The sequence below is a fragment of the Electrophorus electricus genome, chromosome 14 (genome assembly GCF_041902795.1).
Source record: "Electrophorus electricus isolate QZ-2024a chromosome 14, ASM4190279v1, whole genome shotgun sequence".
Lineage (NCBI taxonomy): Eukaryota > Metazoa > Chordata > Actinopteri > Gymnotiformes > Gymnotidae > Electrophorus > Electrophorus electricus.
In genome coordinates, this window is record NC_137510.1 from 21446344 (window position 1) to 21460527 (window position 14184).

Sequence of the window (14184 nt, forward strand, 5' to 3'; positions counted from 1 at the left end):
GTATTATGATTTGGTGTTGCATGATGAATTAGGTCAGCCTACACTCACCTAAATTACTGAAATCGTTTCCGTCGGATAAGGTACCTGAATTACTTCCGTGTGAAAGGTTGTTTGGCTTTGTCAAGATGGCGGCTCTCTTAGAGTTGTTTTGCTGGAAAGGCAGCTGGGGTTTACCTTCAGTCGATTCCGATAGTCTCGTTGTCTTGGTAAGTCTCCATGTATGTTTTTTTTAAAACCTATAACCGTATTTATTTACCTGTATTTGCGTTGCACAAGACATTCGTCAATGGAGCAGTACCTATAGAGGTCAATATTAGGTTGTGCCTTTAGTTTTTACCTGGCTACATAATTCCTAACATTATTCCCACTCTTTTACACATGTAATTTTCGATTACCCAATTGACATCTAAAAGAGACATCTAAATTATTTATCTTTATTCAATCTGAGGAATACTTATTTAAACAAGAGCACCAAGCAAGCCAGTTTAAGTACATGAGTAGTCTCTTTTTGTACAGAGCTAGCTAGCTAACTAGTTAGCTAAATTAGCCAGTTCAAAGTTCATACTAAATGCAGATCATTTGGAAATTGAGAAATGCAGTACTTTACTCGATCATTTCCTGCATTGAAGACAAGATTTGGCCTTTGGTTGTGCTTTAACATGTGGATATAACGAGTGCTGAGCTTCCCCTGTATATCTCATCACCCAGAACACCTTGAGCGATGTTTCGATCTGTTTTTTCTCTCATAGTAAAACCATTTTCACTCATAAAATCTCTCCCAGACACACAGAGTTGGAAATGCATAGTGTAACCTTTATTTGTTTGTCCAGCAACTGTATTAGAGTGAAAGGTTCTCTTAGCTTTTTCTCTATGGTGGCAGGATATGTTCAATGAAAGCTAAGCCTTGTCAGTTACCTGGGGTACGAGGATGAAAATATGAGAATATTAAATGTTCACTGTATGCAAATACCGCATGCCACGAAGCCAGGAAGTAATGGTGTAGGAATATTATGGGCAGATGCTGATCTGCACAGCATGTATTCATACAACTGCACATACAAAAATATATGTATTTTTCTTTAATTTTAGCATAAATATTCATTTGGACCAAGTGGCCAATATATATGCTTTTATTAAACCTTATACTCTGGTTTCACTAACATTCAATTCTGTATTTATTCATAGCATTTTTTTAAATTAGAAGCCCATCTTCTGTATGATCTGTTACAGCCTAAATTTCCTGCACAGATTAGGTTCAGTTTTGTTATGATGCTAGAAGGCTGGATTTAAGCCTACAATGTAGGAATCTACTGCAATCTGATTATACCATTGTGAGTGAATCTTTACCATGATAGGGCAGGTCAAATCCATGCTTGAATTGTTTGAAACACATAAATCCAATAAGAATCTTTTTACATGTAGTTTTCCTACAGGTATTCTTGATGCTTACTATCCTTAGTGTTGTAAACTGTTCAAGATATGGTGCTGTAAAATGCTATTTGTGTTGGTTACATCCTACCTTCATTACCTATAATGATGATATAGATGAAGATCAGAAAACATTTAAGGAGCCATTAATACATAAATTCTTATCATACTTAAAGGGTTACCAGAGGTTTTCCTCACAACTAAAATGCAAATAAAGCATTTTAAAGTAAAGCAGAAAATTAACATTCTGTGCATATTGTATATATGCTCAACAAACCATTGTTATATCAGTTGTAATCATTCTGTGAACCTGTACAAATATATTACTTAAACCTTACACACTTGTTTGGTAAAGATTTATACAAACCTCAAATGCTTTAGATTTTATAAAAGCACGCACTATGTGCCATTTAATGGCTGCTGTTGGTAGTGTTAGCATTGCACCAGCCTTCGCACTCACAGATTGTGCTGCTGAAATTGGAAATGCCCAACTTCATACTCTACAGTGTCTTTGCAGTCCTGTCCCTACATCTGTTTTGTCATTGCCTGATGCTATTTCCAGCACTGCTGTCCTGTAAACAGATACTGCAGTTGTCTGCTGTTGGCTGTTTGTATTGTTTTTGTTGACTGTTTATTCAGGATTTAGGCTCATAAGCGTAAAAAACATGATTAATATGGTAAATGGAAATGGGAGAAGTATTTCCCGTGGGTCATCTCTTGCAAGTAGAGAAATAACCCCTATTGGAAACTATTCCTTGATTTAACTTATTTTTCCACTGTCTTTCAACCACACCAGGAAATCCCTGTCGATGTCTGTATAGCACCACGATGGTCATGTGGAATTAATGCAATTCAGCATGTGGTTTCCAGATTTCCCATTCTTTTTACTTTCAAATGACATGGATTGTTTCTGAGGAAATGGACTCTCTGTTTAAAGAAAGTCCAATTGGTCAATTCTACCCTGGTCTTGTCCATACTTGCTAAAATTACATACTACATTGTAACAGATTTTAGGAAAGCCATCCCCAAGGACTATTGAATCACCTTTTCTCCTCAGACAACATACTGTAATAATTAAGCAATGTAAAAGCGACAGGCTATATTTTGGCCTGCCTCATTGGATGGTGTGCTTTTTGTAAGTTGTGTTGAGAACTTTCCTCTCCTTGGTGGTTGGAAAAAGGCCTGTGGTAGGTTTTTTTCTATCTGTAGTGTGGTCTATTACCACAGACTCTAGCAAGCAGCTAGTGACACATCATTGCAGTCTTACTCTGTCTGTCTGGAAACATATAGCCAAATGCCATCTAGAACTTTCCAAGCCATTTCTGGGCATCCAAGTTGTTCTGATTTTCCTGTACCTACCTTTGCGTATTTGGTTATAGTATATATCATGAGATAGGTAGCAAGAAAGCAAAATATCACTTAGTCTACAACCTATGATTATTCATACCTGCAAAATGTTTACAATGATGAGCTGAGTAAACCTCAAACATCAAATACTTAAGGTCTTATAGCTGTATAACTGGGAGCAGTGAATCCACTAGGATGGGAGTTTACTGTAAGTTACTACATACTGGTGTTATGCTGTAAACTAATAATTGCATGTTCCCACAGTAGTTTGGCCTTGAGCAACTTTCCTGTTCACATTTCTTTTGGACCAGGCTCGAGCTTTCATGTCTCTGCTTTTATGATATACAGTTTAAAACTGTGGAGGAATCCTATGAAGTCATGATGTCAGCCTTTGATGTTGTTAAGGGGGCTGTTCCAACTGGCTGTGCTGCTAAAACCAGGGGAAAAAAAATTGAGAATTTCAGTTTTCAGCTTCACTATCCCGCTGTTTCACTATATGATTGGCAGATGGTGTACTGCACAGAGAGAGTGAAGACATTTGTAGACCCCATAGAATGTCTAAATTTAAAATTCTATATTTGCAGAAAAGATGGGATTTTCAGAGCAGTATAATTACTATGACATTTCCTAGAAGGTGGCTACTTAAAAATGTTAACACTTAACACCTCGTTAAGTGTTCAGGGAGATCTGTTTTTCCTAACTGAGCCATCAACTTTGGTGTCACATTGACATCATAGCTATAATGGGTATTAACTCCTCATAAAAGCTACCTAGTGATATGGTTAGCAGTGAAGTGGTTCAGTATTTAGAGCTTCAGCACTTGTCTTCAGCATTCTTCTCCTTAGGGAATCCTGCTTTTCACGCTCTTCTCTTTGTAGTCCTTAAAATGGCTTTGAACAAGAACTTTAAGACCCGAGGACATGATGGAAGAAATTAGCTATGTTTTCCATGACGTTACCCTCTCCCCACCATTTCTATTTCTGTTTCTCCCTTCATCTGTCTCTTCCTCTCTTTCACCACTTCTGCAGGTATAGTCTTGTTTCATCATGCAGGTGAAAGGAAGCAGACAAGACATTACATCTGCTGTCAGCCATGCTTACCAGTATAATGAATATATCTTGAGATGACAAAGGGTCTGCAGTGATTCTAGTCCAATGCGCATGAGACCAGACAATTCTCCACCATAAAGAATCCTGCTCTTAGTCCATTTATCTGGAAACAATCTCTCCGTTTCCACATCTTATTTCCGGCTTATAGTGTCAGTGCAAAATAGAAGAGGAGTGACATCATGTGGATTTGTGGATTGTTTTCCCCCTTGTTTTGACACTTTCATGCTGTTGAGTTCTTTTTAACTCTTAACTTTTTTTCTTTTGCAAGTTTTGTCATTTTCGCAGACAAGTAAATACCAACACTAACATTGGGTTAATACAGAGCTGTCTTGGGTGTTTGTCTTGAGCCTGTTTTCAGAACAACACAATAGCTGTATTCTCATTTGGGTGGGTGCAAAAGGGGAAGGTGAGAGAAAGTCACTGAGTTGGATGACAAGTTTGGCTGTTTTCTTTTTGCAAGAGGAACAGTGATCTGTTCCCTTCATTGAGATGAAAACCAGCACGCTGGATCCTGTGTTATTGCTGTTGTCTACTATTTGTAGAAGTGGAGGGCTGTATGGCTAGGGCTATGGCTAAGAGCCTGTTTGTCCCTGGCACTTGGCCTAGACTGTCTTTAGTGAATCACCTGTCAGTTCCTTCGAACATTTTCTCCTCCTTACAAACCTGCTGCCAGCTGGATATTAGGCATTTGAATCTGCAATATTACCACCTTGACTGTTCTAACGCTTCACACCCTATCAGAAACTTGTGCTGAAAAGGTCCTCACTGGTCAAAACTGGCTTTCCACACTGTTTTCTGCTTGCTTTAGTGTCTTTGTTGCATGAGGCCAGGCTGTTTTACTTATGATTGTTGGGGTTCAGCATGCTTGCCCTGCTGTCCTGTTCTTGATGTTAATGTCCTGTCTGTTTCTCATAGTTTGTTTTCTGTTCTGGCTGGGTGTCCTAGCCACAGCGAGCCTAACGTCTGTGCAGGGTGATAAAGCTCTCTTTATTTCATAAGACCCACTGCTCCTCTGCCAGTCCAAGCTGTTTCTCATTTTATTCAATCTGGAACAAAGTTTGCTCCTTACCCGTCCGAGCCCCAGATAACTATATTAAGGCTAGGCCCCAACTTAACCTATTTAGGCTAGGCCCCAACTTAACCTATTTAGGCTAGGCCCCAACTTAACCTATTTAGGCTAGGCCCCAACTTAACCTATTTAGGCTAGGCCCCAACTTAACCTATTTAGGCTAGGCCCCAACTCAACCTATTTAGGCTAGGCCCCAACTCAACCTATTTAGGCTAGGCCCCAACTCAACCTATTACGTTAATTATTGGTTATTATATTCTGTGGCTTATACTCAGTAGTATGTATGTATTATGTATGCATATATACCCACTTCCACGCATTTGTAGTTACAAACGGCTCTACACAAGTGAGCATGAATGAGTGAGAGGGTGTGTGGGGTTATGTTTATGATGTGATGTGCATGTTCTTCCGATTATATGTAAATATGAACACACATACATATATACACACACACATACGTGTGTGTGTGTGTGTGTGTGTGTGTGTGTGTATGTATGTATGTATGTATGTATGTATGTATGTATATGTGTTCCTATACACACATAATCTGAAGAACATGATTTCTTGATTTCTGTATATAGGACACTAATTAGTGGCATCATAGGCTTGCCTTGATTGTCATCTAGGTTAGTCTCAGCTCCAGAACAAAACTAAACACACAAAGGTTTGGCTCCAAACTTGTCTTGGCTACATTACATTTGGGGTAAGCAGTAAATTGTATGGTTTTAATTTTTTTTTTTATTCTTATTTTTGGTCTTAGCTTGTCTTTGGCCTAAATTGCTGTGCTAACGTTTGTTTATGCATCGTGTCTTTTGTGTCCAAAACGTTTGAGAATTGAAAATTCATAATTGGTCAGATTCTCTGATCTGGGATCAGTTTTATATAAAGTCCTGCCATTTTTAATGTAATGGCAACCAGTGCTGTTCTATGCTATCTTTAATGTGTGAAGCACATGTGAAACCTGAGTGATGTTAATTATTTTACTATTGCGTTATGAAGGAATTACGGTACTTACGCAGTGTGCTTATGAAACAGCTGTTTGGGCTTCTTAAACGGTCCTTTACCTTTTCAGGCATATGCACGCTTCACTGGTGCACCGCTGAAAATCCACAAAATCTCCAACCCGTGGAGGAGTCCCACAGGTATGTTTTTTCTCTCAGTGAATTTCAGTGACTGGTCTCTGGAGTCACCATTAATGCAAGCCAGTTGCGTTTACGCTGATCACATTCCCTGTTCTGGCAGAAAGAGTCAGATGCAAGAGATGGGGCTGGTGAGGTGGGCCTGACCGATAAAGCGGTCTGGCCCCCTTTGAACCTTCTGTTTCCTCTTAGTGGCCTTATCTCGAGACTTTATCTCTGGTTCTTTTTCTTCTTTGTTCACTCCCCACCATCCCTTTCCGGTGCTTGATGTTACTGGAGCTGCACAATATATCATTACCTATATTATTTGCCATATTATTTTTCTACATTTATTAATTTATCCTGTCATTTTTAATTTATCATTATTGGTTTGATAGTGGATTTTTGTCTGGTAATTACAAATTTATTTTCATCTATCCTTCTGTTTAATTTGGGCATTTTTTTTTATATTACTATAGTTATAAGAAAAATGGCACTTAATATTTGAGAAAGGTTAGAAAATAAAGTTTAGAAAATAAACTATTTTTGCTCACCATTGTGTTAAAAGCAACAAATGTTTTAAAAAAATACATTCTCATTTACCTGTGAAATGGCTATGTAAAATTTAGTGATGATCCATTTTTAGAGGTTAACATTTCTTGCACTCACTGAATTTCTTATATAGATTATATTTGCATTTGCTTTAAATTGTATAGGCTAAATGCAAGGTGCTAATTTGGTTATTGTATTGGCCCAAGAAATTCAATATTAGTGTCCGTCTCTGTCATGCCTCAGTAATGCTTTCCTTCAGCTGCTTGAATACCACTAGTACTAAGAAATGATTTGTCACTGCTGGTTAGAATTAGCAATCATTGTTGGCAGTCTGCAGTACTAGACAGCAACAGCAGTAATAAACTACTTCTACCAGCCTGCTACATCTACTGTCATAGTTACATCACCAGCTTTACTATGGATCACATCACCTACCTGGATGTGATGATTATGCATACTCTCAATAACTGAGTACTGTTTTATTTGATCTGTACTAGGTTCTCTCCCTGCTCTGAAGACCAAAGAAGAGGGGAGCTTCTCTCATCCCAGTAAGATTATTATCCATCTCAGGAAACAGGTAACAGCACTACCATTGGGCTTTGCTCATCAGCAGTCTTTGAGACATTTCCATCTTTGAAGGTTATAGGTTTTGCTGGATACTCTCCAGTTGTAGATCCAGTTGTAGTCTGTAAATTCAGCACATGATGTCACTGAAGTTTTGCAAAATATGGTCCATCATATGGCAGCCCCAGAGCCAGAAGTGGTATCTTTTGCTTTTAAATGTTTTGCCCTTTGGACTTTTCTTGAACTATGAAGAACAGCTTAATTGCATACCGAGTGTTTCCTGCTGTGGTTAGAAGCTGGATGGAAAGCTCTCCCTGCCAAAACAGCCAATGCCCTCTTATTCCTGCCGACCTTTTTTGTTTAGGAGAGAGAGGGAATTAGCCGGAACGTTATGGTGCCCTCTAACTCGAGCAGATTAGTGTTTCCCCAAGAGGATTGAAAACACATTTGGGACCATTTTAAGCGCATGCTTTTCTTATAATGAATTTATAACAGCTTGCTACTCTAGAGCTCACTATTAGATTTCATTTAGAGTGGGCAGTGTTGTATACAGGTCAGACATTAACTTCTATAATGCCTGTATGACTTTCAGTACTTCTTGTATGTGATATTGGCACTGAACTTCAGTCTTCTGCACAAATTTAAGCATCATTAAATTGTTGTTCTGTACTGAGAAAGCTTGACCTCAGTCCGAGAAGTCTCATCCAATGTAAAGGGACACGATTGCTCTGTGTGTTGCAGAAATACAATGCGGACTACGACCTGTCGGCTAAAGAGGGAGCAGACACGCTTGCCTTCATCTCTCTGCTGGAGGAGAAGCTAGTACCTGCTCTGGTGAGCAGTACACAGGGTCAACGATGCGAGCCCTTACAGAGAAATGATCCAATCCCATCCTTACTGTGACCAGATAAAGAGAAGTGTAGTGCAGTAGCAGTGTTTGGAAGTGGTCTAATATCTTAAATCAGACCTTCCGCAGTTTTACCCTAGAGAAAAAGCCTTCCTTCCCATCATCCTTTCCCCCCAACACCTCATTAGGTGAGCTGGTGGGTTATTATCGACAGTAATTATTGGCAGGTATATACAGATTCCTAACCGTTTTCCTTCAGTGCAAGCCAATGGGGTTAACTGCTGAACACTAAAGGGAGCATGGTAATAAACCATCCAGTGTTTATTGTTGTTTTCGTCAGTGGTTCTTTCATACTGAAAAATTGCGCTCAACTCGACCAGGATATCCGCACAACAATTAACGTTTGGAGGCGTTTTTATAGCAAAGCTCTTTAGGAATATTTTATGTCGCTTCTTCTTTTCTGTCCCTCTCTTTCTTTTCCTCTTCCGTCCTCCTTGATGACCAAACACCCCCCCGCGAAGATATACACCCTGTGGATTGATTCCAAGAACTATGTGGAGGTGACACGGCGTTGGTACGCAGAAAACATCTCCTTCCCCCTGAACTTCTTCCTGCCCAGCCGCATGCAGCACCAGCAGCTGGAGAGAGTACGCCTCATGCGGGGAGACGGCGCTCTGGAAGCCGGCGAGGAGGCCGAGAAAGAGGTGGAGAAGGGAGCAGTGTAGCTTGGAGAGGCAGTGGTGCAGAGATTTCGGGCCGGGGGTTGGGTTGTATAAATTTACTAAAGTATAACTTCACTTCCAGACAGCATGCAGATAAACTAGATCTTTATGTGCACCTCAATGTGGCAGCCAAGGAAGTTGAGAAGATGGTGCCCTGCATTTGACTGCAAAGTAAAATTTATTTAGATAGCAGTTTTTACCTCAGGATGTGTCTTTAACACACAAACACTTTAGAGACTTGCAGGCTTTTATTTCATTACCACACTTATCTCTTCAGCTACACTAATGATCATGATGACGACAATGGAGGCCAATGTGGTGGCCACATGGTCCTTATGGTGGCATGGAGATTTATTCTTTGTAATCATATTGTGAAGTCATTTTGTTTCTACAAAGAGTCACAGCTCAAGGGAAATATTCCTCTTTTCCTTTGTAACATCTGTTTTTTCTTTCTTTTCTTCTGAAGCTCTACCGTGATGCTCAGGAGTGCATGAATCTTCTCTCTCAGCGCCTCAGCTCAAACAAATTTTTCTTCGGCGATTCGTAAGTCAGAGTTAATCAAACACTGTGGGCTCCTCTGTTAAAACTAGTTTAAAAACTATTTCACATTTACTTATTTCCTTGGTTGAATCCAGTCTGTTCCACAGTCAGCCTGGGCAGATCCACATGAGGTTTTGTTTCTAGGACCTTATTTGTCAAACTTATTTGTCAACAGCGGCACTTGGTTTCGGTGGCATTATATGTCAACAGCAGCAGATTGGCAGTAAAGCATATGCATCTCCACTTGACTCCAGTCAAGGACAATTACGTTAAATCCTCGTGAATAAGTACTACAACTGGTATGTTACAGCTATAAAGCTTCACTAGCCAAAGGCAATATTTGTGTATATCACTCTTGTAGTCTGAGATATTACAAGGTGATTTACCTACTGTGATTTAGGACTGGTGATTAACTGGTCATTTAATTTATTGTCATGCTAATGATTTGTTTTTTGTTAGTTTTCAGTATTACATATTGGCCAATGAAAAACAGCCGATGCCAATATTCCAAACACAATCCAAATAAGGATATAAACAGTTTGTGTGATATTGGTTCCATCTACATATCCGTCCTTGGCTGGAATAGGATTGATACTTGCATTGCATTAAATTGTCAAAAATTGCATGGAAACTTGAATTAGCTTTCTAGTTTCCATGTTTAATTTAGGCTATATCATTTTATGTTTATGTATCTCTTATCAAATACAATGTTTGAATTGTAGTCCACTCCTTTAGCTATGTCTAGTTTATTAATCAGCTATTGCCCTCTTAAGTGTACTATCCTTATGTGAATTATTGATGCTTTTATGAAAAGTTAAATATGTAGTTAATTATTTAGTGAATAAAGCCATAACCAAGCCCAGGAAGTTTATTAAAAGACAAGCAAAACAGATTTGTTACTAATAACTCAAAAGTTAAATTAACCAAGTGTTTACAATGCATCAGCTTAAATAAACATGCCTCATTGCATAAACATTTACAGCTAGTGCATAGCGTATGAAAAGGCCAGTGGGGCTGATGTGTACTGTGGGCTAACTATGTTTCTTAGTTGCTCAGCTTGGCTGTTCTTGCTGCATTAGTATTTTGTTGTATTGAAGTGTTTTACCTTCTCAATTGATATAGAAAAGGTATGGCTGATGGTGAGTGGTGTTCCCTCCCTACCAGTGGTTTTAGTTTTGAGTGTTTATTTCCAGTACCTCTAATTCGGCATTGGCTGTTCTGTCTAGCTTGTTACTTGTGTTTAACACGCTTATCAGACTTGTTCTGGGTTTTACTGATGCACACTCTATTACTGGATAATGAGGGCTCTCACCTCGCAGTAGTTACATAACATCCACTCACTGCAATCTCACACAACCTGAATGCTTTTTGATAGATTCAAAAGGGCATCTAGGGTTGCAAATGATGGTCCCAGGCATTTTTATGGCTTTTAAAGGCTACTCATACATCCCAAAAGGAAATATTTTTCTTTGTGAGAATATTTTGTACCTTTTTTCCCTTTTTCTTATTTGACAATATCAATAGCGGTTTATTGTGTGAATTGTGTGCTTAGTCTGTAACATTTTTAGTCTTTGGCCATTCTTCTTTTTAAAAATACTTTCTAAAGATTGTTTGCACATCAGCATTATTATTATTATTATTATTATTATTGTTATTATACTATTTAATTATACTATATTATACTATAATTATACTATTAGTTAACTCTTACTCTAGACATGGAGTAACACATGTGTCAGCTGGGCCCAGTTGAGCAGCATCCAGGCTGGCTCAGCCTTGCTGTGCCGGACAGGCTGGTCTTGCAGGATGGGCCGGCGCCATTGGACAGGCTGGCTCTGTTCAGCTGATGCTCAGATATGGTCCACAGGCCCTCCTCTCTCGATGCCTACGTCTTTGGCCACTTGGTGCCTTTACTGAAGATCAAGCTGCCCAACAGCAGACTGCAGCAGCACCTGAAAGCTTTGGACAACCTGAGCAACTTCTGCACCAACATCCTGTCCCTCTACTTCCCAAGTGAGGGTCAAGGTGAGGAACCACTCACTCCTATGAAGAGCAATGTTTATTGCATCTAACTTAACTATGTCAAGTTTTGTAATTAAAGTTACTTGAAAGAGTCTAGGTATTATAACAAATCTGTTGTACTCCATAGTTGACTATGGCTCAAATTTAATAGCATATGATGGTGTGTTTTAAGATGCAGTTAATGCCCTGATGTACAAGCATGGTGAAGTCTGCAATTTGTGTTTTGACAGAGGGAGTGAGTCGTCCAGCATCCAGCTCACAGGAGGGGAGTGACTTTGACCACGAGCCATATAAGAGACGCAAACAGCTGCTGTCTGTCCTGGTGGCTGTAGCAGCCATGTTGAGCTATGCTCTCCTTTCCGGCATTGTGGCTATTGAGCATGTGCAGGAGGAGGGGCCAGCAAGAGGTGCTGCCTCCATTGGCCCAGCTCAAGAGGAAGAGGAAGACTGATGGAGGGCGGAGCATGAAATGACAGGATGCAGAAGAACAAAAGTTATTTTGAGATTCATGTTTTGAGGAAGGTTAGGTTCACTCTATGATGGGATTGGCACTTTGGCTCAAATTTTGCTTGTAAACCAGTAACTAACCAAGAAACAACTAACTAATGAAGTGTGTCAAGAAAAATGTTTTTTCCCTTTACTTATAAACAGCTGATAAACAAAGTTCTTTTCATGCCACCTGTAAGAACAGTATTGCCTTCTTGCTTTCTTTATTGGGACATACATTCCTGCTTGTCTTTGTAATAGATTTGCAAATAATGTGAATAGTCACCACAGTGTCCAAGGAAAATAAAAATGGCACCTTACACTGATTATTTTATTATATTGTTTTCTTTGTTTGTTTGTTTTGTGCAGTAGGCTTTCAGATACATTGTAGGTGAACCTTTGAACTCATAGATTTAATATTTGTTTTCTAGGTGCAGGAAATTAGTAGATTGAAACATTTTAATGTAAATTGTTGTTGAGTCCAAATATAATGTAGCACTGGAGTATTAATCTGAATACCATGCTATATGCTGCTTTGATCTTTAATAGCTTTTACCAAAGCATTTTGGTTTTCTTAGCGTTTCCTGCAGGGTTACATGAGTGTGCAAGTGTGATTTGTCAGTGTGCCTGCACAATGTATGCACAGTTTGCAAGATATCTAGAATGGGAATTTATAGGCAGTTTGTATTTGGGAAAGATGTATAAAACTGAGGACCACTGCAGTTCAGATCCAGGTACTACAGATTTTCCAGCCCCTCTTACTGAGGAGTCTGATGTGAATACAAAGAAATTGTTAGCTGTCCAATCATTTATCTGTGATTACAAAATATTGGACCACACTGGGATTTGATGTACTACTTTGAATACCATTGTTGAAGATACTTACTATATAAACGCACCCTCTTCTATACAAGTAAACCTCTATCAGTCTGGTGCTGCCATATATCACAGTTTTCTTTTTATCTCTGTATTGCTGTGACTAGCTAATGGCACCCTAATATGCTAAATGTGTACATCTACATACAATTGTAAATAACAGTGAGCAGTAAGGCTGTTCTATTTCTCCTTTGGCTTTGCTAGGTTCAGCCTTTTTTCCAGTAGGCTGAAATCATCCAGTGTTGCTGTTATATAATTGCATGTTCTGTTTTGCTGTTATCCATAGGGTTCTTTCTTTCTGGGGTTTTTTTTTATTTTTATTTTATTTATTTTTTTTATGCTTAGAAAAGATTTGTGGATGGGGGGGGGATGAAGGATGTGCAATGTCAGTGCAGTGATATCAAGAATTCTGATTGTGTTCCCGGACAGCTGCATTTTGACAATCCAGGCTTAGTATAGTCAATATGTTTCATTCATGCTGATTTTGATGACCAGCACCGCCATTCGCTTGCAAGAAGAAAAGGAACAGTGTTAAAGGAGTTGTACAGCTGTCCGCCAGGAATACTACTCTTCAGCTCATAATGAAAGTGAATGCTTTTATTGATCATCAACATAAATGTGCACTAATGCATGGAAATGTCATATACTGGTGTCGTCCTACCCAGTCATTGATTTAAAGAGAAATAAAGGAAGTTTGAAGCAGAACCACTAGAAGATGAAAATGGGGCAGATTTACTACCTCCAACAGTGCAGTAGCTGGGAGAAGATCAAGAGCTTCTTACTCACCTAAGAGCACAGCCTTTAGAAGAGAAGTGGAGATGTCTTACCCAAAAACTCACATAAATCAAAACTTCTGTTTCAGAATTTGTATTGATGGTACTTGTCTTTTCTCTCTTCCTGGTGTTTGTAAATATATGTTGAATATGAATATATATTTTTTTCATAATTTATGGGCAAATAAATGTGCTTGAAAGACGTGGTGACTCACCATTCTTGTCAAGTAGCACACTGCACGTTGTCTGTGTGTTAGTGTTGAACTTGATGAAAACTTCAACTTGAGATTGTTTTCGCAACACATATTTGAAGAGTTGCTGCCTGTTGTTAGGAAGAGCCTAGTGGATCAGTCTCTCCTCCTATTTGTGTGTGTGTGTGTTTATCACTATCCCTCCCACCCCCACCTCTCTCTCCGTGTGTGTGTGTGTGTGTGTGTTTTTGTATGTGCATGTTTGGGTAGTAAACCAAGTCTAAGTGTTTCCAAAGTATTTTGTGGTGTGTCTAGATTGGGGGCTTTCTCTGCATTGCTCCCTGGGGACACACATCTGGGCATTACAACATGGCTTAGGAATCTCACCTTGGCTCCTGTTCACTCCAACGTTTGTTTTGGTGTGTGTGGGGGGGGGGCGGGCGTGTGTGGGTGTGTGATGGAAACTTTGTGAAAGCCCTCATATTTGGTGCAATGACTGCTACCCATGCATGTCCCCACGCTACCCCCCACCCCACCCCC

The 14184-nt window shown here is 39.3% G+C and overlaps 1 protein-coding gene across 1 annotated transcript; it reads left to right on the forward strand.

Moving 5' to 3' along the window:
* Nucleotides 1–90: 90 nt before the first annotated feature.
* Nucleotides 91–12130, forward strand: mtx1a (metaxin 1a). The gene is made up of 8 exons (XM_027000053.3): nt 91–206; nt 6026–6095; nt 7121–7200; nt 7929–8021; nt 8556–8738; nt 9223–9299; nt 11164–11321; nt 11549–12130. The coding sequence occupies exons 1-8, from the start codon at nt 126–128 to the stop codon at nt 11767–11769; spliced, it is 963 nt and encodes a 320-aa protein (XP_026855854.1). The 5' UTR covers nt 91–125; the 3' UTR covers nt 11770–12130.
* The last annotated feature ends 2054 nt before the right edge of the window (nt 12131–14184 follow it).